This window comes from Diorhabda carinulata, chromosome 4 (assembly GCF_026250575.1).
Source record: "Diorhabda carinulata isolate Delta chromosome 4, icDioCari1.1, whole genome shotgun sequence".
NCBI lineage: Eukaryota > Metazoa > Arthropoda > Insecta > Coleoptera > Chrysomelidae > Diorhabda > Diorhabda carinulata.
Window position 1 is genome coordinate 30,791,080 of NC_079463.1, and position 27,384 is coordinate 30,818,463.

At 33.2% G+C, this 27,384-nt stretch overlaps 1 protein-coding gene and 1 long non-coding RNA gene across 3 annotated transcripts in view; both read left to right on the forward strand.

Annotated features, from left to right (window-relative positions):
• The window catches only part of LOC130893239 (alpha-actinin, sarcomeric), a 43,979-nt gene extending 30,138 nt beyond the window's left edge, over positions 1–13,841 (forward strand). Inside the window, exons 4-14 of one of the 2 annotated variants that reach the window (XM_057799167.1) lie at positions 1,196–1,281; positions 4,350–4,442; positions 6,393–6,623; positions 6,732–7,030; positions 7,818–8,097; positions 8,157–8,285; positions 9,489–9,573; positions 11,111–11,342; positions 11,472–11,650; positions 11,712–11,941; positions 12,981–13,841. In XM_057799167.1, coding sequence (XP_057655150.1) covers positions 1,196–1,281; positions 4,350–4,442; positions 6,393–6,623; positions 6,732–7,030; positions 7,818–8,097; positions 8,157–8,285; positions 9,489–9,573; positions 11,111–11,342; positions 11,472–11,650; positions 11,712–11,941; positions 12,981–13,139 — 2,003 coding nt within the window. In that variant the 3' untranslated portion in view covers positions 13,140–13,841. Of the gene's footprint in view, positions 1–1,195; positions 1,282–2,267; positions 2,354–4,349; positions 4,443–6,392; positions 6,624–6,731; positions 7,031–7,817; positions 8,098–8,156; positions 8,286–9,488; positions 9,574–11,110; positions 11,343–11,471; positions 11,651–11,711; positions 11,942–12,980 lie in introns of both variants that reach the window. The other variant, XM_057799166.1, reaches the window with a different exon arrangement.
• A 2,596-nt stretch (positions 13,842–16,437) lies between these two features.
• LOC130893240 (uncharacterized) lies at positions 16,438–25,605 on the forward strand. Its single transcript, XR_009059170.1, has 3 exons — positions 16,438–16,666; positions 23,482–23,820; positions 24,557–25,605. It is a non-coding gene; the product is annotated as an uncharacterized LOC130893240 (long non-coding RNA).
• Positions 25,606–27,384: the final 1,779 nt, after the last annotated feature.

Sequence of the window (27,384 nt, forward strand, 5' to 3'; positions counted from 1 at the left end):
TTAAAATGACAAATGACAGTTTCTTTTCATAAAAAACAGATTTCAATGACAAATGACAGTTTCTTTTCATAAAAGACAGATTTAAATTGCAAATGATAGTTTCTATTCATAAAACACAGATTTCATAGACAAATGATAGTTTCTTTTCATAAAAAACAGATTAAAATGACAAATGACAGTTTCTTTTCATAAAAGACAGATTTCAATGACAAATAATATTTTCGTTTTGTAAAAGACATCTCTTAAATACAAATGATACTTTCTTTTCATAATAGACAGGTGTCAATGACAAATGATAGTTTCTTTCTGTGAAAAACTAGTTTTAAATACAAATTATCCTTTTTCTTTATAAAAGACAATTTTTCGAAGGCAAATAATTTTTATGAAAGACAGTTTTGGAAGGCAAATGATTTTTGTTGGACATTTTTAAAGACAAATGATATTTTCTTCGTAAAATTCATATGTTTGTAACAAAAACAAATAATTTTTGTGAAGACAAGATAGTTTTCAAATGGCCAATGATAGTTTATTTTTGTGAAAGACAAGTTTCAATGACAAAAAATAGTTTCTTTTTGTAAAAGACAGGTTTTAAAGACAATGATAGGTTTCAATGACGATATTTTCTCTTCATGAAAGTCAGGATTCGACGACAAATGATAGTTTCTTATCATAAAACACAGTTTTCCATGACAGAGATAGGTTTCCATGACAAGTGATAGTTTCTTTTCATAAAAGACAAGTTTCAATAACAAAAGATAGTTTCTTTTTGTGACAGACTAGTTTTAAATATAAATTATCCTTTCTCTTTATGAAAGAGAATTTTTCAAAGGCAAATGATTTTTCTGTAAGACAGTTTTGAAAGACAAATGATTTTTGTTGGACATTTTTCAAAGACAAATGATATTTTCTTCGTAAAATTCATATGTTCGAGACAAATGAAAGTTTTTTTTTTCACAAAAACAAATAATTTTTGCAAAAAAACCATTTTGAATGACAAGATAGTTTTCAAAAACAAATGATATTCCGAATAACAAATATCCAATTTGGATCTTCTTTTTCGTCGTCGCAGGATTTTTTACGTTGATCTTAACACCTCACTTTTAAGATTCATATAAAAGAATATTATTTTTTCCATATTAAGTTTCATTTATTCGTTGAGGTTTATATTTTTTTTTTTTTAATTAAATACTTACAGATTTGATCAACACTCCTAAACCCGACGAGCGTGCTATCATGACATACGTGTCATGTTATTACCACGCTTTCCAAGGGGCTCAACAGGTATAAGTTGCTTAAAAACCGTCCGTTTATCTATTAACGAACATCCAATTACTAAACCCTTATGAAATAAGTACAATTGTTTTGGTACATCATACGCTTGCGTGCATAGAAATCGGATCACTATAAACTTTTGACTTTAACTTATCAGACCAAAAAAAGACAGTTTGGAAGACAGTTTAAGATGAAACCAGAATATGCCTCCACGGTATCATAGAAGGAAAGTTTATCGAAAACCAACAGAGCGATTTGCAGATTGTTGCTTTGAAGAACGCATAAACACTCTCTGGTGCAATTTATCGAGAAGATTTTAACAATTCTTATGGTACTTTACGTCAACTACATTAGAGACGAATTTACACGCGCATCGCCAGAATTGTGCAAGATTACATTGCAGAAGTTTTCGGGGTATGGAGTGACCAGCATATGGTCCTGAACTAAATCCGATCGAACATTTATGGGATGGGCTAAAAAGAAGAATTCGATATAGAACTTGATCCCAGAGCTTATTGTTGTAGTAGAAGAAGAGTGTCTTAACATGTCACAAAATTTTACAGTGAACCGATTTCTATGCAATATAGATATCAATATTTATAAGGAATCTGGTTTCTTTTAGATCAAATAAGTTTTAATTATATTTTTGATTTTCCTTCCGAATTGAACCAGTTTTTTTGTTAAATTTCTGGATTCAACGATGAGAAATCATTAGTTTATTGGTAGGATCGAGAATAAACGCCCTAGTTATGATTTACATTCACAAAAATCATGATAAATTATGGTATTTACCATCTGCCACCATTCATTGTACTTATTACATGAAATCCCTTCAAATTTTTTCGTTTTTGCTGTACTCGCAATGAGCTTTGTGAGCCCACGTTTTGTTTGTGTACTTTCATTAATTTTTTTTATGCATTTTTGTTTAAATATTATTGTGTTGATATGATAGTCGCTATAAAACCTTTTACCACCCAATGTTTGTTTGCATGCAGACTTACAGAATACAGCGATGCCGGATGAAAGGGCCGTAATGACGTATGTTTCTTCTTACTACCATCGCTTCTCTGGTGCACAGAAGGTGATTTTTTGATATTAACGATTAACATATAGAAAAATCATCATTTTTCAAATTATTTATATTTATGTCCAACACTTTGTTAAACAACGTTAAAGAAATCCGTCAAGATATTTGTCACATTTTTATTTTGGCTACTAGAGGGCGTACGCTGCGAAGAAGATCCCCAAAAAACTGTTGTATTGTGAAATTGTATTAAATATATTTGAAAATCTCAGTATGCCGTTTGTAGATTTTCAAAAACCCTTTGACTCAATCAATATGAAAAATATGATGAAGACTCTGAAAGATTCAGGAATAGGTACGACAGGAGGAAGGAATGAAAAAGAAAAAGACCGTCGAAGAAATAAAGGAGAAGGTGACACACTATCTGCTAGAATTTCCAGTCTAGCGCTGGGTCAAATAATAACATAGATACGAAGATGTCTTTCTAACACAACATAAGGAAGTCGGCTCCAAAGGCGGACGAGAAGACAACATCCTTGAGCCCGGTTAACGGCAAACATTACAGATCACGGCCGAATAAACGAAGGCTGCTGATGACGACGGCGGAGGTCTGGTTACAATCACTGAGGATAAAGAAATATTGCAAAACGATGACGATGGCACAGAGACAAGGTGCACTAGAATTATCAGCTCCTACCGGACTGTCTCTGCACCGGCTGTCCTAGTGGTGGAGGGTATAATCATCTGGCTTTTGAGGTAAGAGAAACAGCTCAGATATAAGACGGCAGGATGCGGCAACCATCGAACGCGCTAGAACAATGCAGACACGATAACAACGATGGACAGAAGAAAAATCAGTTGAGTGGACGACAAACACCTGAGTGTACGTATTTTGAAGACGACTCAGATTGCACAAGAATGGTGGCAACTGGTTCCTTCCTACAAAGAAAGAATTTTTGAACAAAAGATTGTAGACAAGGCTGCCTAGTATGATATCATAGAAATCGAACAAATGGAACGACCTACACGAACAGTTTCCCCAACCAGCGAAGAATAAAATTAGTAGGACATCTTTGAGAGGGTAGGCGAAGACGCAGTAGTTTTGTTAAAGCTACAGTGGGATCTAGGGGGTAGAAAAGCAGAAGGAGAAAGTGGTTAGAAGAAGTAGAGGAAGACCTAAGTAGAATGGGGGACAAGCGATTGAAAAGAAAAACCAAACCACGTCCGCACGTAAAATCATTAACGACAGAGTGTAATAAAGGCTTCAAAGATCCACTTCACAAAAAGGATTTAGTAAACCTTACCTTAAAATTTATTTGAAAAAGTTGATCTTTTTGTAATGTTCATAGACATTTTAATTTAATGGTATACCAACCAAAAGTCTAGTTTATCGAAGTTTAACGAAGATGAGATTGAACTAGATTACCGACTTTTCGTTCGTATAAAAACGAACCGAACGTGAATGATCTTCAATATCTTCTCAGCCATCTTGAAAACGCTTAAAATACTTAAAAACGTGGACGTGACATAGTTTGAGGAGCAGTTTTTTATTTGAAATTTCACAACAATCCGATGCTATATAAGAGAAGGCCACGGCTATACTGGTTTGTCTACAAACATAGTAGATATGGCATTCGAAAGAGTAGCTAAACAGTTGACACTCTTCAACCTTTGACTCATACGTAATTTTTCTGTAGCAGCGCTAGTATAAATTAATTGGAAGTTCTAGCCGTATATGAGTTGTTAAGAAGTTTCCAGAAAATAAGAAATCAAAGGAGTATTGGGAAACTGCTCTCAAAATTTCGAACAATTTCCTGAAAACCTAAAAGATTACAGTGGGGAACAAAAAAACGATTCCTCCAAAGTATCGCAACCATCAAGACAGATAGGTTCGAGATTAGAGAGCGTACAGTGCTGGACCTTACCGAGGGATTGTTCTGTACGCGTAGTATGAGACCTTTTTTTTGTTATCCCGTGTACTAAATTTGAAAAATGATGAATTTTCCTGACAATTATTCCATATTCGAGTAAATATTTTTTTTATCATGTTTAGGCCGAAACTGCCGCCAACAGAATCTGCAAAGTTTTGAAAGTAAACCAAGAGAATGAACGTTTAATGGAGGAATACGAACGTTTGGCAAGTGATGTAAGTGCAATATTTTTTCGTAATTATTTTATTAGATGAGGATATTTTTTTCCGGATGCAGCATTCTTAAAATGTCTGTTAACAAATTAGTTTCGCAGTAGTTAATGTATTGTCAAATTTTAATTTGTGGTATACAGTTATCTATTTTTATTTAACTAGAACGAATTGTGTCATTCCGATTCAACTAAAAATGTCACATTACATTTTTTTGAAATGTTTATTAAAAATAATTGGATAACTTAATAAGATCTGCCTACTCATGTATATTTCTCCAAGATAACCAGCTGTCATTTACTTAGAGTGTGACCGTTACTGAATTATATTTTTGAAAAATTATTCGGGATTTTCGTTGAACGACTCTGGAATCTACTTTCGAGATTTGCCAACATCAAATCTATTATTAAATAACTAAAATTATTTTCAAGTCCAAATTGTACAAATACACGAAATAAACGTTTAAATAGATAAATTTCTCCCTATATGATTCGAATTTTTTTTTTCAAAGATAATCTTCTAATTAGTGATAGAATCACTTCGATTATAGGCAATAATGATGAAAAAATATTTTTACTTTATATTATTTGATGTTTTATTAGAACCAGAATCATTTTTTACGGTTATAAATGTCGAGGAATGTCTAAAAACAATGGAAATCTAGATGGTTTAGTTAATTTAAAACGAAGAATCAATTTATGGTAATTTTTTGAGGTTATATTCTCAATAAACGGGTTTTGACCACCTTTGAGGTTATACTACCGATCAAAATTTTGGCCCACCCTATATTTTGCATGATACAAACAATAAAATCATTTTTAGAGATCATATATCATTTCTTCAATTCAAATAGCTTCAACAATTTCGACAAATAATCGACGTCCATTTGGTTCTATTCGTTTTTCAGGATATTCCAAAGATGTGAAGTGGATTTAGGACACTGCTTCCTGACTCTCCTGTCTAATTTGACCCTCCAACAACTCAATCGAGCTTAGGTCAGGCGACTGTTACGGCCAAATCATTACTATCAGTACATATTTTATTTCCAAGTCTCTTTGTACAGCTTTGACTAACGCTTCGGATCGATGCCTTGCTGGAAGATAAATTTTCTGCCGAACAGGCGATGTCTAGAACGTACTGCTTTTTTCTTTAATATTTTTTTCGTCAAAATCCCTTCAAATTTTTACCAGCTCTCCAATCTCCCTTCTTTCAAAACATCCTCAAACTATCACCAGCATCCGCCGTGTTTTACAGTCGGGATTACACATGGATTCAACATCCGTTCTTCCTTTTACTCGCACACATACAATCTTAGACCCAAAAACCTCAAACTTTGATCAATCACTCTAGAAAACTCTCTCCCACTCTTCATGCGTCCAATTTTCATGTTCTACAACCTCTGACAAAAAGGTCAGATTCTCTCAATCATCTTTTCACTCTACATTTTGTTCATCTTCAGTTGTTGTGGTTTATCGAGTCCGCCCTGAACGTTTTTTATGCATATATCGATGCATATTTGTTCACGTTATAATCCTCGGTACGTTGATTCGGCGACAACTTTTTGCTAGACGCCCTATGAAGTGCTATTAATGCACAATGAACGATAGTTTTTTGGTTTTACCAATTTTAAAACTCACAAATCGGAATTTCACAAAAATCGGTCCAAAAAGTATGAATTCCAGCACACACAAGACTAAACTACAATCATAAACACCGAAGAAATAATATTATTTTTGGTTTTGACTTTTATTTTGAAATTTTATGGATGGATTATGGGATGGGAAAAACTTTAGACCAGTATTGATGTACCTTCAATTATATCAGCTATTTTTACCTTCTTTTAACCCAGTTCATTCAAAATTTCTTTATGTGTCAATCAACTATTGGATCAGTCACTTCTCTTTATTTCGATCCAACTTTTAAGTCAAAATTTCATGTTATTAACTAAATGTGTAGCTTCTAGAATGGATCCGTAGAACAATGCCATGGTTGAATTCACGCCAAACCGACAATTCCCTTGCTGGAGTCCAAAAGAAATTGGAAGAGTACCGCACTTATCGTCGCAAACACAAACCTCCACGCGTAGAACAAAAAGCCAAACTAGAAACGAATTTCAACACTCTTCAAACAAAATTAAGGCTGTCAAACAGACCAGCATATATGCCAACTGAAGGTAAAATGGTATCGGTAAGTAACTTATTGGTGAGGCTCAAAAAGACCGATATCGACCGATGTTTTCGTCTTTTTGACTGCAAAACTGTCAAAATCTAGTTTGACAAGTAAATTTTTATTCAGGATATCGCTAATGCCTGGAAAGGTTTAGAACACGCAGAAAAATCTTTCGAGGAATGGTTGTTATCCGAGATGATGCGTCTGGAACGTTTGGAACATTTGGCTCAGAAATTCAAACATAAGGCAGACGCGCACGAAGACTGGACCAGAGGCAAAGAGGAGATGCTCCAAAGTCAGGACTTCAGACAATGCCGTTTGAACGAATTGAAAGCTCTGAAGAAGAAACACGAAGCTTTCGAATCTGATTTAGCCGCGCACCAAGATCGCGTCGAACAGATCGCTGCTATAGCCCAGGAACTGAAGTTAGTCGAACTATTTACACCAAAAAAATATAAATTATTAATTCCTTAAAGGTTTTAGATGATATTCTTTGAAAAACTTGGCTTCCAATGAATATATAAATATAATAATGTATGAATTTTTTCAACAGATGAATGTTTTACAGTAAAATTGAGTAAGTACAGTGAAGAAGCCAAGTTTTATCTTTTGCTAAAGTGGTAAGACTGATTTACTGAAACTTCTATCATTTTCAAACTACAATGTAACCCTTATCAAAAATATAAACTCATCAAAGTACTCCCTACTGGAGCTTGAAGTCTTAAGCTGATCAGTCTTAGCCTTTGGAATTGGCTTCTAGAATTCCAAAATGATGTCCTTTCAAGGATTTATTTTTTTCATGTCAAAATTTGACGTGTGGTAAACGTGTACATATTCAACGTTTTTGTCAATTTTTGGACGATCTCTTTGGGCGAAGTTGATCTTCAAAGTTTTCTAAATTATGTCGTTTGTTAGACATCGGCCATGGGTTTAATTTTTTTGGCACAAATCATTTTCATGTCAAAATTTGACGTGTGGTAAACGTGTACAAATTAAAGGACGATCTGACATCACAAGAGTCCTTACACATTCAATGATTTTGTCAATTTTTGACGATCTTTTAGGGCAAGGGTGATCTTCAAAGTCTTGTAAGACAAGCATAAACTCCTCGTACGTGGAATTTGTTAAAATTTATCGAAATAATATCCCCTTATAATAAAATCAAATTTTTTACATTGAAAGTTTGTTGATGTTGTGATATGTCAATTTTAGTACTTTGGAGTACCACGACAGCGTTAGTGTAAATGCAAGATGTCAACGTATTTGCGATCAATGGGACCGACTCGGCGCCTTAACTCAACGTCGTCGTCAAGCATTAGACGAAGCCGAAAGAATTTTGGAGAAAATCGATATTCTTCATTTGGAATTTGCCAAACGCGCAGCTCCATTCAATAATTGGTTGGACGGTACTAGAGAAGATCTAGTAGACATATTCATTGTACACACTGTCGAAGAAATTCAAGGTCTGATCGACGCCCATCACCACTTCAAGGTATAAAATCACAACATATATCTTTATACTGTCTTTATAAAAGATTTTTTTTCTTTTAGGCAACTTTAGGAGAGGCCGATAAAGAGTACCAAAGCATCGTAGGACTTGTTAGAGAAGTAGAATCTATCGTTAAGCAACATCAAGTACCTGGAGGGTTGGAAAATCCTTATACAACATTGACAGCTCACGTGAGTATTAAATTTTCGTCAATCTACCTCATCATCATACCCAAATCGTTTCATTCACTCATGATATTGCACTTAATCAACAAGAAATACTTGATTTTGTTATATTTCCATAATTTAAAAATCATCTACTTGAACATAATTATCTTTATAATTTTTTCATTGTACGAAAAAATTATTGATTGCGCCCTGTATATATAAGAAACTTCTGCTAATGATAATTAAATGTCCGAATTATAAACAAAACTAACTTAATTTTATTGAAGGCGTTTGTGACTTAAAGTTTATTAAAACTTTTGTAGAATCAGTATTTTGAGGTTAAGTTATTTTGAATTTGGATTATTATATGTTTATATGTAATATTATATTGAAAAGGGGGAAGGTTTGTTAGTCTTAATTGCCTTTGCAGTAACTCTAGTCCATGGAGGCATAGTCAGGTGGCCAAATCAGCTAAGGCAGCTTCACAAAAAGTTGAAGCTAAAAGCTATACATTTGGAGCTCGGTACTCTGCGGATGCTCGACTCAATTCAGAAGAGAGCAATTCGACTTATAGGCGTTCCAAAGTTGACTAGAAAGTTGGGATGGCTTAGAACATAGAGGAATACCACCACAGCAGATGCTTTTCCGAGCTGGGCAAGATAGTCTCACCTAGAGCAGTATCTCCAAGACCTAATCGACAGGCAGACACCGAGTTCATGTGCAGACGCCCTGATCAGTATCCACAGGCACCATTTGATCTACTCGAATGTGCATTTGCTTTTTAGATAAAAAAAGTCTTTCAAAATTTGGAGAATGCTCCAAGTATTGTATATGGAAAATATAAGTCTAATAACAATAATTACTTATCTTATGTATTAAATAAAATCATAATTTGTTATATTTCTTATTAAAAATTAATTTTCTTGGAACCTAGACCGCGACCTACACTAACTTTTTATTTCAGAGATGTTTTTGATGTGTACTTGGGGTCTTGTACTTCACTTCAAAAATCAATTTCATTCCCGTTGTAATACATGGTATTTCTTGTTGGTTATCAACCCTAAATCATTCACCATTATAACTATTTTCAAATTGTTATATTAATATAAAATGTTTTAAATTTTTTTGTGCTGAATAAGGAAGGATTTGGTTGTGACTTAGAGGTAAAATGTCGGTTGTGTGATACTATAATTGAAAGAAAATCATAAACTTTGATTCGTGTTTCAGGATTTAACTAGAAAATGGGGAGAAGTTAGGCAATTGGTACCTCAGAGAGATGCCACTTTACAAGCCGAACTGAGAAAACAACAGAGTATCCTTTTTCATTGTTTTTTTTACTATTTTTTTATCGAAGAATATCGTTTACATAGAATTAGGGATCAATAATTTTTTGAGGTACGATACCTTATAGAATTCTTGATTGTGTCAAAATGGCATAATGATTGGTAAATGAAGGCAGATAAAACTATTTCCAACATTTTTATCACCAACAATTGACTGTGTCTAGTATTAATCTGATTTAACTCTACCAACTACACCTAATCACAAAATAGAATAATTTATGAATCATAGTTTTTATAGTTTCGAAATTGAACAATTGAAATATTATAATTAACAACTTGGTATTTTCTATAATTAAAAGACATCTGAATAGATACATTTGAACTATTTTAACTCATTCATTTATACCAAATGAAACCAGTGATTTCATATATGGGATATATGTCTGGAGGTACATTTGAACTACTATTGTCTCATATTTAGGAGAAATAAAAGTGAAGAACTCTCATCAATATCTCATTTGTTTATACCAAAGAAAACAAGAGATTTCATCAATTGGTATATGTCTTGAGGTACATTTAAACTACTATTGTCTCATATTTGAGAGAAATAAGAGTGAAGAATCTCATCAATTTGAAGGATATCTGAAGGTACATGTGAATTATTTTATCTCATTCGTTTATACCAAAGAAAACGAGAGATTTCATCAATTGGTTATATGTCTTGAGGTACATTTGAACTACTGGTATATCATTTCAATTAAATATGTAGAAGAAGATAAACTGGTCGTTTCATAAATTTAATGTATATTTAAAGGTACATTTGAACTACTATATCATGTCTATCTAATGTGTACAATACTGTAGTCAGATTTCCTCGCACGTAGATTAAAAATGTCTTATTTGGTTGAAGTGTGATGTTTATATGAATTGACTGGAACATTTTTTTACATTAGAATATTAATAATGATCTGTGTAACTAAATAATTTTGTTTAGATAACTTATATTTTAAATCCAGTGCTATTATGTACATCAAATTATTGTTTATCTCACAAATTTTCTTCTTCTTATATTTAGGAAAGATTTTATTTGACATTTCGTCGATTATCAAGCCGATATTATCAGTTGTTAGTGACTTATTTCATACCAGATGGACAAACTCATCATTACTCTTCACAATTCTGAATCCAAAGATCCTGGTATAACAGTGAACTATAAATTGAAGAAGTTTTTCAACATAATGTGGTAACCTTTAGCATCATTCATGTTCAGCATAATGAAAAGCCACACTCACTATATTTGTTACGGAATTACATGAAATAAAATGACCTATCAGAATACCTGACTCAAATCTTATAGAATAGAAAGACAAGTGTTGAATATATAGTCACCTTAGTCGAGTTTTTTCTTGCTCTTCTTTTTGAAGGTCAAGGATATTTCAATGTAATTGATTTTTATACTGGAATAGTAAAAAGGGGTAAAAGAGCTAATAATTGAATAAAACTTTTGATTATCCTTCTGTAGTTGAGTTTTCATTTGTTATTTTCCTGAATAAAATCGAAATACAGATAACGAAATGCTGAGACGTCAATTCGCCGAAAAAGCGAACGCCGTAGGACCATGGATCGAACGTCAATTGGACGCCGTCACGGCCATCGGTATGGGACTACATGGTACATTAGAAGATCAACTGCATAGACTCAAAGAATACGAACAAGGCGTTTACGCTTACAAACCCCATATCGAGGAATTGGAAAAGATCCACCAAGCCGTACAAGAAAGCATGATCTTCGAAAATAGGTAAGTAATCAAGTATACCACAAATTTTTAATATCATTCCGTTATTTTCATGCTTGTAGCGAGGAAGAAAGGTTCGTAGTTTATTAATCTATTGATAAATATACTACAATGGGTTATTTTTGTTTTTAGATATACTCAATACACTATGGAAACTCTCCGCGTTGGATGGGAACAACTCTTAACCTCAATTAACCGTAACATAAACGAAGTTGAAAATCAAATTCTCACTCGTGACTCGAAGGGTATTACCCAAGAACAGCTAAACGAATTCAGATCGTCATTCAATCATTTTGACAAGAACAGAACTGGTAAATGAAATATTCGTTTATCACAATTTGATAATTCGTAATATTGTAATTTTTTTTCTAGGTCGTTTGACACCAGAAGAATTCAAATCGTGTCTAGTCTCCTTGGGTTATTCCATAGGAAAAGATAGACAAGGAGACATTGATTTCCAGAGAATTTTAGCCGTGGTTGATCCTAACAACACCGGTTATGTACACTTTGACGCATTCTTAGATTTCATGACCAGGGAGAGTACAGATACGGACACAGCTGAACAAGTGATCGATAGTTTCCGTATTTTAGCTGGAGATAAGGTAAGTGTAGATGTTCGAACACTGTGAGACTACAGCGGCTTAACTCCGTTGCCAGATGGAGACCACATGATGATTCCAATAGTTTTTCTTTCACGAAACCTGTATCGGGTTGTCCTGCTAGACTCACGGCCAACTACAGATTTGATAATTCTCTGATTTCGATCAGCTAGCACCGAGCCCTACTGTGAGTGCACTTTTACGACTTTTGGAGCCACCTCGTTGTTCGATGGGCGTGGAATCAAGGGCTCTTGGCCTCTTAAGATGCTTTACTTGGACCTCCGGGTGAAGGAGGGGTTGGAGGTCGTGGCAAGCTTAGGATCCGGGGTCGTTAAGTCTCGAGTTGCCAAGATAACCTTGTCCTTTCTTCTTTTCCTTTTCTCCTCACTAATAATATTGCGCTGCTGTAAGTTGGAACTTGTTCAAAGTACCGTATAGAGCTTCGACAACGGTAGAAACTGATGCTTTGGGAGTAGTATTTGATCAGAGCCCTTGGGGGAAAAGGATGATTTGTCATGGTCTTTGTTCTTGGAGCTCAGGCTTTTCACTTTGGATTTATCCCATTAGGAGGGTGGCTGCAGGTTCCTTGAAGGGTATTATCAATAACTATGACTGAACTGAAGTTATAAAATACCTTCCTATCTGTAGTATTAACCCACGAATATCTGAGTCGACATTTATATTCGAAATTACTGGTTATATTACTATAGAAATGTTTTTTAAGTTGTCTATGGTCTTTGGTTATACTGGAAATAGATCCCAACTTTGTGTTTCTTTGATGGAGCTCCCTGTTTTTCTTGGTAATTTTTTTTTGAAATTTTGGTAGATGCAGCCAAAAAAAGACTTTTTATGTCCAAAGCAACACCAAGTATGATGGGTTGTGGATCCATCGGTGAGTTCGACGATCCCAGTATGGCGAGTGAGTCCGTCTTGTCGTTGTCTTTGTTGACTGGGCTTCGTTGTGGTATACCCTGTACATTAGCTCAAGTTTTTTATAACAATCTGATTGATATTTGATTTGAAGTATTTTTTGTGTTTTCAGCCTTACATTTTGCCGGATGAATTAAGGAGAGAATTACCACCAGACCAAGCCGAGTACTGTATTCAACGTATGCCACCATACAAGGGACCTAATGCCGTACCTGGATCATTAGATTACATGTCCTTCTCAACGGCCCTTTATGGAGAATCAGATCTTTAAACTTTAGTAATTGAATATATATATATATATATATATATATATATATATATAAACACCCATCGTACTCGCGGTGATATTATCGGAGCCATAATAGGGTTGACGTATTCGAAATCCCTTTAATTTAAAAAGAAAAAATTTCATATATTTATTTTTCTTAAAAAAAATATGGATTTGTACGCTGAAAATTACACATATCAGTCTTGCTGCTTTCCGTAACGTTTATTTTCGCTCAACTGAATGTAGCATTTACACAATTCAGTAACGTTACGGCGATGTCAATTTTTTCAGTGCCCGGCTAAACGACTCTTGATTTGATCAAGTTGAAATCGATCCATCGAATTGTTTTGGCTTTTTTTGTACTTTTTATTTTCTTTGAAAACCATAAAAACGAAGCTAGTTCTATCCTTGGTTATTTAATTTTATTATGTACTTTTTGCAAGTGCCCAAATATTTATTTATTTACTATTAAGCTTGAAGTGTACAGATTTTATTTTATAGATAAATGCTCTTTATTATAGTAGGTTTTAAGCTCAATAAATTATCACTTTTAGTTCAAATTTGATACGTAATGAAGAGCTTTTATTTGTTATATATTATATTTTTTTTGGTTGGAGTTTATGTAGTGTAAAAATAAAGTATTTTGCCCAAAGTATACTAACTTTATATAAGTATCAGATGAAAAATAAAATATATTTGATTCGATATTATTTATTATTCATTTAATCCCCTCAACATACCCTTTCTACTCTGACTGATGGAATTGGGTCCACGATAGTCAAAAATTTAGAAATTTTGCAAATAGTTACTGCGTTTATCAAACAAACAACATTAAAATAACTGTAAGTACAAGTTTAATTAAATTTACAATAATAACAAAAATGTAGACAATTATAATAGTATGGGAACTTCAGTCGAATGTACTATTCACTTTAGTAAGATCTCAAAAGACATAAAATTTTCAAATTAAAAAAAAGGGCAAGTCACTCGAGAAATGTTGAAAACTTATCTATAATAATTCAAACAGTCTTCTGATTCACTATACTTCACGTTTTCATCAAAACTATTAAAGTAAGGAAGCTTCAGTCAAATTTTTTGCTGCTACAATTACTTTATTGAGATATATGCTTCAAGATGTAAAAAAACTTAAGAAATGTTAAAATTCATCTATAGTGATAACGAAGTAACTTTGAAGATTATTTAAAAGAGAAAATGAATCATTTAAGGAGGAGGAACAGTTGGGATGTTCTTCTACCCCAAAAATAAACAAAAAATGTACCAAAAAATACAAATTTGTCTGTGTAGCGAATCTAATATACCTACTGTGGGATAGACAACCACATATACATATGTAATGGTAGTTGCATACGTTAGATTCATAAGACAAGTGTTGTCAATTATATGAAGAGTAGACAAAAGAATATGTTTACATATATGAAAAGTATATCGATTAGCGGGAAATAAGGGCGGCGCCACATTAGCATCAGTGCAAATTTTATACTTCAATTCATCTAGAATTGTTACATTCATACCACAATTTTTATCTACACCAGCGCCATTTTGGAAGATTTTTGAACTGTTATTTATCATATACACTTTTTCAACTTTTCTTTCATAATATATACTCCTCTCTCCTTATCTCTACCTCCCATAGTCCATTGTTATGAAGTAGAAGAAGGCAGGTATATTTATTATTATAAGAAATATAGGAATAATACAATTACATAGTTTTATTATACTACTTTCGACCACAAAAACCAAATTTCGCAAAAAAAATGTAGGCTTCTGCAAGGTCATATTCCCTATAGGAATATTGTTTATTTCTATTTTTAATTTTACATTAAATCAGATAGACAACCCTCCATAATCTACTGTAAAAGTTTCTTAAATCAGTAATTCATATTCGTTTAAATCAGCCTATATTTATACCACGTCGTTATTGAAAATCTTGAATATTTTTTATTTAACTTATAAAAACCGATAGAAAAAGTAATATAGAGAAATTGTTTTATAAATTTAATTGACCCGCCCATGTCTTACAATAGTCTAGACTTCGTAATTCGAAAGATATACTGGAACAAGTTCGATTCTATCTAACTAAAGAGTGGCAAAACTTTGTAGCAAAAGAGTCAGGTACAATCCACAAATTGTCACAAACATTCCTAAACTTTTTAACTGACTGACCAGGCGTGAAGTAGTGAGTTAGCTTGAAAGTTTTCCTTAAAAAGATACGCTTCGGATATATTATGAAAGACTTCATAAGAACGGATATGACCCAAAGCAAACAAAAAACGAATTCCAATGTATAAAAAATTGTGGAGATTTGCTTTCAAAATGGATATTTTCGAAATTTGATTCTAACAATTCAATAAAATATAAAAAATAGTTTACATAGTTCAAAATCTGTAAATATTATTTAACACTAGAATTTATTATAGTTATAATTAAAGCTCACCTAAAGTTTTATCCTGTAATGATATTACTTTCACAAATATAAACTTATTTATACGATAGATTTAAAATCAATTAATACATATATCCACAGATCACTGACATGAAGTATTTCAACTTTTTAATATTTTAAAACACATTATCACAAATATTTAAATTTTAATTAAATGATGAATGTTTTATTTTAAAGTAGGTACACTTTTTGAAATAATTTGAACACAAATGTTTTTAAAATTTAAAGTTTACTCAAATATCGATTTGTTAATAATTGGCAATAGTTTCTCTAATCTCTTCGTAAAAACTGATTCACCCGAACATTACATACGATTGGGTACTGCCTAATTTTACGTAAGCAGGAAACTAACAATAATCTAATTTTTTTGATACCAGATTTATGGAATAATATAAATATGACCTATAATTGGTAACTATAATAATAATAAATTTAATTGTATATATTTAAAATTTTGCGTCGACAATGAACGAATGACTATAAGTTTGAGGCTATTATTAGTATCACTATCATTCTTTCACTGAAAATATTTCGTTTACGTATGATAAATTGATAACAAATTTTCCTTCTTCATTAAATTAGTCTTAATTATCAAAACATCTGGAAAATATTAATATCAATAACATGGTAAAGACAGCCAGAATAATCGGAGAATCGGAGTAATAAAATTTGACAGTTGTGAATTATGAGAATAGGTCAGAAAGAGCTGGTGTGATTTAAGAGGCGTGCGGAAGAAATTGCCTATGAATAACCATCAGCCATCACTCGTAAATTACTAAAGTTCTCTCGAAAGTATGTGAAATTTGATCCCTAATAACACGCTGGTCATATTTTAGAAGTGTGAATGGGGTTCATTTTCAAGATTTAATCGACATTCTTTGCACACAAAATTAGAAAACGACGGGAAATTATTAATTACGAGTATTTTTATGATAAGTTCGTAATCAGTATTCGAAGGACTAAACAGTGTTTTTCTTTTAAAGAATGTATTATAATTAAGTATTATAATGCTTTTAATCTATTGAAAAAGAATATCGGGGAGAATTGAATATGTTGCACTATTGGGGTAAGTTTTTCTTTTGTTTTTATTAAGTGATTTTTGCCATAAATTAATTTATAAACTTTTAATTGCTGGTGAGGGTTGTTATAGATTTTTTTGTCACAAAAAAGTGTCATTAACACCTCAAGTTATCTATTTTTTAACTTTATTAACTGTATTTTTGAGCATTTATCTTTGTCCGAACATTATGTACGAAAAAACAACGAAAATTTTGTAATTAAACGAATGAGCAAAAATTAAAAAGTGGTTAATTATACCGCTTATTAATTTTAATTTTTCACGGTACGAAATTCCCAATGGTCCAACGCGAACCGGAGACCAAAAACTGTCGCGAGTGATTAATCCTACCTGTCTTATTTACGTCCAACATAAATTCATTTCACGACGACCATTCTTTTATATTTTTTGTCCATGGTAATTGGTAGGATTTAAAAAATGTTAAATTGCTTCTTATAAGCAAAATGGGGGCATTTATATCAGTCAACAAGCCAGCATACCTGTTTTTGTGTTATATGGACATTTTTCATAGTTGTTTTCACCACTAATTTATGTTGGAGGAAAAAAGCTACTAGAAAAACACTTTCACGAAAATTGGAATTTTTTTTATAAAGGGCGTCCTACAAAAAACAACTTCTTTTCATATCTATCTAATCTGAATTGATATTCGGTTTCTCACAAACTCTAATATAAATTATACGGGGTGGGATCAAAAATTAGGCCAAGTTTAGTTATTGATATAATTGTACCTATCAGATTTTGTAGTTCGATGCTTTCTAATGCCCTTTTATAAGTATATAGTCTTCGTCTCCACTATCTGAGCCATAATCCTTATATCTTAGTTACGTAATTTATTAATTTATACACTAACTATTACTTGACCCGTATGCACTTAACTATTCACTAATATTCAACTTATTTACACACTTAACATCTAATTTATCTAAATAGATCGTTTAGTTAACTTGTAACTCTCCTAACTAAGACATCAAATTGTTGACTAACTAGACTAAGACTCTCGCTTTCTGGAACTTTCGGATTCTTGAAATCTCTAGATTGTAATGAACACGTAAAAGGTCTTTTTATAAATAAAGATAGTGGTAAAAAGTAAACAGGCTTTCCTTGTTATTAACAATGAAGTCAAAACACTTTAGTAAAATAGCGGGGACAGCAAAAAATGAAGAGAAGATCCATAAATTAGTGTGGACACTTTTACAGAATAGATAGAAAGAAATGCTTAGCTCAGGAAGTTAGGAGAGGAGGTCGACCAAGATATTAGTTGCTTCTTTGTGGAGGTAAACAATTTCCTCAATAACGGATTGGTGATTGGTGATTGGATTTGCTTGATTTCTTCGCTTAAACGTTGCAATGAGTTCGCATAATACTCGTCGTTGGTAGTTTTTTCTTTTTCAAGATAATCAATGAAAATTATCCCACTTGCATCCCAAAAAACCGACACCATGACCTTACCTGCAGATAGAACGGTCTTTGCATTCTTTGGAGCCGGTTCTCCCTTTTCAGTCCATTCTTTTGATTGATCTTTTGTTTTGGGTGTGAAGTGATGGGCCCACGTTTCATCCATGGTTATGAAACGTCTTTATTTCTGTGAAACATTACCAAATACTCGATGCAAACATGTTCACGACGCTATTTTTGTTCCATCTTGCTCTCAGCTTTCACATGTCCAAATTCAGTTAATATGCGATGTATCGCACTTTTTGAAATGCTTACTATGTCTGCTAGCTCGTCCACTTTCAGTCAACGATCATCCAGTTTCGCTTTACGGATTTTCTTCAACTTTTCTGGAGTCGTCACCTCATTTGGTCGACCACTGCGATGCTGGTCTTTGAAGGTCGCACGGCCTCGTTTAAATTCTGCTACCAAATATTTTACTGTTGATAACGAAGGAGCAGACTCACTCAGACTAAAATATAATTCAGCTTTTATATTGGTTGGGCTATTGCGTTTCAAAGCGTTCACTATTCGTATGTATAATCCAACTAATTATTTTCAATTTTTGTATTGAAAAATTTGTGTCGAATATTCATTATTCTACGTAACAACCATAGTATTTGTAGTACTAAAAGGGTCTGTCGCTTAATCCCGATATTCACCCAGCGTCCCTTCTCGGTTCACAGCTCAACTAACCAAGATTAACTGCCCAATGCCCATAGACAATCCATCGTTTGGTGTCTACGACCTGGGGTATTTTATCATTCCGACCGCATCTTATATGAGTGCCTATATATATTATTTCCTGACGGGTATCAAAAGCAAAGTTCTATCAAACGCAAACAGAAGGGATTAAAGGATTGAGTGGCAAATAAGTTATTAGTTTGTACACAACAAAAATTAGTTCAGAGACATCAATTAATTTACATAATTTTGCAAAGACATTATATTATTTGCATCGTCAATAAATGAATAAAACATAACATTTTTTTGAGTTGTTACAAAAATTCATCAAAATCATCATGTCCATCAACTGTAAAAAGTAATGGAGAAAAATAATGAGGAATTGGAATCCAGTTGAACTTGGAAATAAAATCCAAATCGCTTTGAGACTGTCTGGACAAGCAAAAAAGAAAAAAATTACTCTCCAATGAATTACGGGCTCCACTGGAGTGGAGGGAAGCAAAAGAGCTGACAGACTCGTTAAAATAGAAGCGGATAAACCCTGCGTAGGATCTGAACCTTTTTGGGATCTCAATTACGGAAGAATAGAAGATAGATAGAGAGAAAATAAGATGTAAACAATCTGCAGATGTTGAGACAAGTTAAGTTACTTCTGGCAAGCTCTAATTACGGAAGATCTGTTGTAAGAATTCAAATTCAATCTAAACGAAGATAAAAAAATCTTCACGGTACGACTAAATCATTGGTAAGATCTGATGGCTTATATCAAAGACAGGAAAACCACCTGAAGAAGTGAAGGTCGATCAGTCTTTTATCAGCTATGTCCAAAAAATTCTGGAGAAACTGGAGCTAACTCTGAGGACTAAGCAATTAAAGTGAATTCGTTCTTTTTCAACTTAAGTTGACACTCTACCATCTCCATGGAGTTGTTTGATAAAGATTGAGATGGAACGCAGTACGTTTGCTTTAGAGCAAGAAAATACAATTGCACTTTAAAGGATTTTCATTGCGCTTGCCAACTCTAGGAAGAGGTCCAGTTACATTTGGTTTAACAACCAACCCAATGTTAGAGTACTGAAAAAGAGGTTTTCTGTAGTAAATTTAATCAGAATGTTTGAGAATACAGGTGTGACAGTTAAACTCTGGACGCCCTCGTTCAGTTCGCGTTGAAGAAACAATTGAAGAAGTTGAGGCGTCGGTTCGTCGAAATCCATCTTTATCCATCCCAAAAGCGAAGCCAAGCGTTAAACATAAAAAAATCGTCCTTACATTTGATTTTAAAGGAAGATTTGCATTTAGAAGCCTATAAAATTCAATTGGTTCAAGAATTGAAGGATACGGCCTATGCTAATCGACTGAATTTTGCGAACGAAATTATGCAGCGATTTAACAACTTAAAAACATACTGTTCAGCGACGAAGCAAATTTTCACCTGAATGGTCATGTTAATAAGCAGAATTGTCGGTACTGGGTAGTCAAGAATCCGAGACTAAAGCATGAGCGACCCTTGCACAGCCCAAAGGTCGTTGTTTCGGCCTCTATGTCTGCTAAAGGAATTATTGGTCCTTGTTTTCATGAAGATCAACGAGGCCGAGCAATCAATGTGAATAGTGACCGTTACTGCGATATGTTGCGAAATTTTTTGGTCCCAGAGTTGCAGAAGTTTGTAGGTTTCAACTCAAGAACGTGGTTTCAGCAAGATGGGGCCGCTTGCCATACCTCGAATGACTCGATGGAAGTTGTGAACGAATTATTCCCTAATAAAGTCATTTCGGGGGTAACATCAACTGGCCTCCCAGAAGCCCCGACCTTAGCCCGCTTGACTATTTTGTATGGGGATACCTTATAGAGCTTTGTGTCGACGTGTTATCGCCAATCTTCGTTCCCGTTTAGAAGAGTGCCAGCAACGTAACGGTCGTCAATTGGATAACATCATCTTTTCCAATTCATATGGTATCAAAAAACAATAAAAGTTTTTATTGCTTATAAATATTTTTTGTTTACTTGTACTTAAAAATACCCGATACCCTTTCTGGACACCTTGTATGAACAAGGAAAATGGAGATCCACAAGGATAAAGTCAAACTGTGAAAAAACACCTGACAAATAATGGGGACAACAAAAATAAAGAAAAAACAGTTAAATTGATGTAGACACCTTTGCAGAACAGACAGAAGATAAATGAAGGTGAAGAAGTTAGATGATAAAGTAGACCAAGATACAAGTGGATAGAAGATGATGTATAGGATTTGAAAATCTCCAATTCATATTATTTTTTTCTACAACTAACTTTGAAATTGATGAAAATGATTCTAAGGTAGTTTTTATAGTACTAAATACTACCCCATATTTTATTTTGAAATATATTCATTAGTTCCTAGTTTCTCTACAAATATTTAATCAAAGCACCTAATACGACTCGTATTTTTGTTTAAAAAAAAAGCTTTTGTTAGAAAATACAAAACGTCAACTTGTTTTACCAAAAATACAACGAAAAGAGCTTCTTATTTATTTTTAATTGATTAATAGTAGATAACTTTGTTTGGGTTTTTGTTTGTTCACTCTCCAGCTTGTCACAGCTTCTTGGTCACTTCACACTTCACTTGGTCACATTATATTACCTTCCGTATAATATATTTTTGATCTCTTCTTAGTATAGGTCCAAATCATCTAAGTCTTTGGATCTTCATCTCTGTCACTATATTACTCTGTTTCGTTTTTTATCCTTCGATTCATTAACCTTCTTAGATACTCTCCATCGGTCTTGACAGGTCGAACTTTCCATTATTCGAAGATCCTCTTCGTCCTTCCCCGACAGGCACATGGTTTTGGCTGGTAATGACTGGTCTAATTTCCCTTCTTTATATTTCACCTTTGTGTTTGTGTTCAGCTCTTTATTCCTCAGAAATTTTATATACCTTCAGTACTTTTTATTTGCCGCGCTGTTTTTCTCCACTACTTCTAAGCTTCTCCATCAAAACTGAATACTTGGAATCTTCCACTCTTTGTAGTTGGTATCCGTTCAAAACGATTTTATTTTCATTATTTTTTCTTCTTTGGTTATCAGTATGTGCTTGATCCCGAACCTAGTCTTATATCTAGTCAACGTTGTGTCCTAATATCTGCGAACTGTTTTGAGACAACGTCTTTCCACACCTCTATCTCATCTATTACTTTGTCTATTGTAATATTGATTAGAGTCGTTGAGAGAGCGGCTCCCTTCCAAACGCCTCTTTCTATTGGAATTACCTTCCTCGGTCAAAATTTTGGCCTTAGAGTTGTTCATCTCCATTTTAACGAATTGAGCTTTATTTCCATCATATGCTGTATGCGTTTTCTGTTGACGCCCAACTATTTCAACTTAAAATTAGTATTCTAATATTTTTCTTTTCAGTTTAAATTACATAAAATTACAGTTGAAAATAATGTTTCAAAAGAACGTACATAATGTTCGATATAAAAACAAACAGAATATTTCAAAATTATTTCATTTCATCCCGAGCAACAATTCACTATGTCAACCTATAGAGAGATTATAATTTTTTTGCTTTACAATTCTTTCTAAAGAAGTTAATCACGTTATGTACGGTGTTGCCATATATGTAGAAATCGAGTTGATCGTGTTACGTGTATAAAACAACTTATCAATAATTATGAGCACACATTCATCAAGCTTGACTCTCTATAAAAATAGTTTTTACTATGAATTATTAATACAAGTTATTATAGATTGTAGAAGCAAAAAGAAATTAAAAATTAACTATATATAGGCCAGTTAAAATAAGTTTTTCAATTATCAAGTGAAAATTCAAATTATTTCCAATGCTTGTTCATCAAAATCACCAATTCCATCAACTGAATAAAGTAATGGAGAAAATGATGAGAATTATTGAGGAATTGGAATCCGGTTCAATAGAGCTCTAAGCTCCAATAAAATCCAACTCGCTTTGAGACTGTCTGGACAAGCAAAGAAGAATAAAATTACTCTCCAATGAATTACGGGCTCCACTGGAGTGGAGGGAAGCAAAAGAGCTGGCAGACTCTTTAAAATAGAAGCGGATAAACCCTGCGTAGGACCTGAACCTTTTTGGGATCTCAATTACGGAGAAATAGAAGATAGATAGAGAGATCTGCAGATGTTGAGACAAATTAAGTTACTTCTGGCAAGTTCTAACTACGGAAGATCTGTTGTAAGAATTCAAATTCAATCTAAACGAAGATAAAAAAAATCTTCAGGATACGACTAAAATTAGTAAGATTTGATAGCTTATATCAAAGACGAGAAAACCACCTGAAGAAATGAAGGTCGATTTTAACAGCCATATCCTAAAATTCTTACTGGAGAAACTTGAACTAACTCTGAGGACTAAGCAATTAATACTTTACCACCAGTTTAGCTTCAGATTTTAGCACTCTAGAACAAGTACAACAAAAAAAATAGTGATTTTAAAATACAGAATCTGATCTGACATAATTGAAAAAAAACCTCCCACATCCTGAAATCCTATCTACAAAAGCTGTAATTCCATGTAAAATTCTTTTAGACCAAATTTCGATAACCTAACCTAATAGATGTGGCACAGATAAGCGTACTACGATCAATTCTGTATCTATACAGCTGATCTTTCCACTAACTACTGCAGTATATGCATATGACACTGTTGTCTTTTCCTTTCATCAATATTTAGCTGCAGCATCTCGAGCACCACAAATAAACTTACTTAACCTCCTTCTGCCTCAAACAATGGTACATTGAAGCCAGTCCACGTTAGTTTTACATAAAGAAAGGGCACATGTCCAACTATCACATTCAACACAATACAAGAGCACGTGAACTACTTAGAGATACATCTGGATCGCAGACAAAGCTGGAGGCCCGAGCCCCCAACAATAAGGATTGAGACTCGGTAAAATATATTGGATAATAAGGCGCCGAAGATAGTTGTCAAGGTCTACAAAGCGATGTTGGAACCAATAGGGATGCAACTGTAGGGAGCAGTATCCAAATTCAACATCAAAATTCTAAGGTATCATTGTAAAGTTCTTTGTAGTATTAAACACTCCTTTTATAAGTTCTTGATGTGAAATAATGTTAGAGAGTCGAATATTTAATTGAAAATTGCAAAAATATAAAATTTTCAACTACATAAGAGACCGATTCTTATTGGTTCTTAGTTGTGATGTCATAGGTTTAATGAAAACATTGAGCAGTTGTCGGCTTGATGATCTCGAGGTTATCGTTGCCGGCAACGTAGCGTGTGCTGTTATAATACAGTTTTTATTTATTAGCTACGTATAAATAAAACATTTTTCTATATATAAGAAAAAGGTTAGGCTTTTGAATTATTACATAAACTCAATAACTATAAAATATTAAAATAAGTTAAATTTGAATCTTACTTACATTAAAATGATCCTGTAAACAAAAATAATTAAATCTCACAGGAGATGTCTTTATCAGGTGTTTTAGTCGTGGTATTTTAACATCCTAACACAAAACACGATTTATATACCATTTTTCAGATTAATAAAAGTTTAATAATAAAATAACCGAAAGAATAACTGCCGTACTAACTTTGTATCATATGTTCAGTGCTTATTTTATACCTATGACGTCAAGTAATATGGCGGCTCTACTGAAATGTTTAAACTACCTACAAAATTTTTAATATTTTGTTTTCTTTATAAAAATTGATCTAAGAATTGAAAAAAGTTATAATAAAATTAGTATATAAACTATCTAAAATTATTTTTTTCTCAAAGCAGGCAAGTACCCTTGAAGAAGAAGAAGAAATATCCAATTTATCCCAGAAATACGTTCTAAGGCTTAGCAACCATCCTAACCATCTGGCAAAGAACCTAATGGTACCACTCGGCGAAGGCATTTATTTTATTCAAAATTTTTTGCGTTTTAGTCTAAAAAGTTGTTGGGTAATTTTTCCATTTTACATTGTATTGCATTAATTTTGCGTCTCGGTGTATTTTATTCTTCTTATGATGGGAATATGCAATTTTACTCTTGTACGTAGTTTTTACGCATATGTTTACCTGATTGCGAAATAAAAAAAATCCACTTTCAATTTTCCCTGTGACATGTTTATTAATGAAATTAGTGTCGAGCCGTTGGTTAATAAATAAAAAAAAAACGTAATTAATAACCAATAGGCGCCGTTATCTTATTTTAGTTCCCCGCTAATATTTTTCATGTTAATAAATTCAAATCCTGTTTGTAAGCATTTTGAATTGCAGGCAGTATCATGAATACATTTAATGAAAATAAATAAAAGCTTCAATTATTTAATTCATCGTCTGCAGCTTTTTCAAATTTAATTTGGTTTCTAAAAATCTGTTTTTCTATTTTGAAACCTAATTTTTATTATGCCTTAAGACTGAATCTTCCACTTAATTTCTTGCCAATGGATTTTCTGAGCCTACTACGTGGGCGGCCTGAAAAGTTTTTAAGTGTATTATAGAGATCAGGAGAATAATTTTGTGAAACTTTGCTACGCTTACAAACAGCTATTAAAAAAATAAAACGACTTCTGGAATTGAACGACTACTTGAGGAATTTCAATGGGACATTTTCGAGCACATACCTTACAGTCCTGATTTAGCACCGAGTAATTTTCATCTTTCCCTTGAATTGAAGCATTGGCTTTGATTGCAGCGCTTCCAAACTAACGTGGAACTGAAAAAAACCGTCAAAACTCACTTCCAATCATTAGCGGATACATTTTATGAAGATGGTATTGAGAAGCTTGTTCAAAGCTGTGCTGTATTGTACCTAACTTTTGGTAATAAAAACTTTTTTGTATAATCACCCGTCTTTTATTTACAGCCCATCGGAAGTTCAGAAAATTCGAAAATGATCATAACCATAATTTATTTTCAAAAGAAACTGTTTTAAATTACATCAACAATCAGATACGTTTTAAGATTTACACCCTGCTTAATCTAAGCAAACATTTACGTTAAATCTTTGAATAATTTTATTCCTCTGTAGTATTTCACAGAAATCCATGTTTTCTTTTTGTTAAAAAAAGTTATACTTCTTAAGTTGATGGCTATCGGGTGGTCTTTTGTTCGATTTTAAAAAAAATCAAATGCCCTTTTAATCTTCCCCTTAAATCTGTTGCTTTTAAATAATGATGTAGTTCTAAATTAACCCGGTCGACTTGAATAACAATCAACAAAAGAACCAACCGTGTCCTCTTTGAAATTCGATAACGTTGTTTGTTTTTCTAAAAACAAGGCGTGTATTTGAATTCAGACACCTTTCAAGTTGTAATAAACATTGGACCATAGACTAAATAAAATCCCAAAAACAGAGGGCATTAAAAACAAGAAGATTTCGTTATTCATTATGTCTCGATCTGAAAAACTTGTTCAAACTAAAGATCTATTCGTCTTGGAGAAAACATTGGGTCGAAAACTAATAAAACTAGAAAAAAATGAGGCAGAGCCCTATAAAGAATTGGCAATACTTAAATCAATCGATTATGATCCTGCAAATGAAAAAAAATTGACATTAACTGCGTTTTCAAAATACAACTAGGATTTGGTTATTTGTAGCTCTCAATTATGGTCTTAGGATCATGGTGATTTGGTATTCTGTGATCATGGTCTAGCAGCTGCAAAGCGGGTATAGAAATATTTACATATTATTTTTACCTCCTGCAGAGAAATGGATGAGATAATGCAAAAATCACATACTACCGTCTAGAACTAACTTACTAACAAGAAGTTCAAGCTGCACCTGGGAAAAAATTCTTGATGAGAAGTTATTTGACGGGTAAATCGACTAAGAGAAGAAGACATATGTGTACCACAATAATGGGAGGAGAAACTTGAACTGTAACCGAGTTTGAAAAGCAAGTACCATGAGAAGAAAGAGAAGAGGGAAACCAAGAAAAAAATGGGACGAACAAATAGCAGATATAAGCAAACAAAGGCAACAGACAATAAATCAAATGATGGTACTAGCATAGGACAGAAAAAGATGAAAGGAAAGGGTAAATAGATAATAAATACATTTCCGACGTCCTAGAGAGAGCAAAAGGAAAAATAGTAAGAAGAAATAAGAACCATTCCAGATTCCATTCAACAGAGAAATAGAATATGGTAATGGGACTCATTACACACGGTGACTTAATGATTAGCTGCTCAGTTAGAGCTAGCAACAATCATCCAAAAGTTTGAACTCTCAATTGCTAAAATCTCTGCTTCAGACATTTAATCTTGTTTGTTTTGGACCATCGGCGAATAGTCTATTTGGGTTTTGCTCCATACTCAGTCTAAATTTCCGTTTATAGCTCCCGAATACTACTCGAAGGTGTATCAGCACTAGACTTCCTGTGAAGAAATTGATGCCGAATGTTGCTACGTCCACGTTGTCTATCAGTTTCTACAACAGTCACACACAGTAGTTGTATCTAAGAATGTGACTAGCCTATAGTTAATATATGAGTTGCTGTACACTACTATTTACTTCTAAATCTAACAGGGTCGGATTATGTATTATTGTCCGTGTTACTTTATTTCAAGCCATGAAATAGTGTGTATTAATAATTTTTCGTAACTATAAGAAAAAT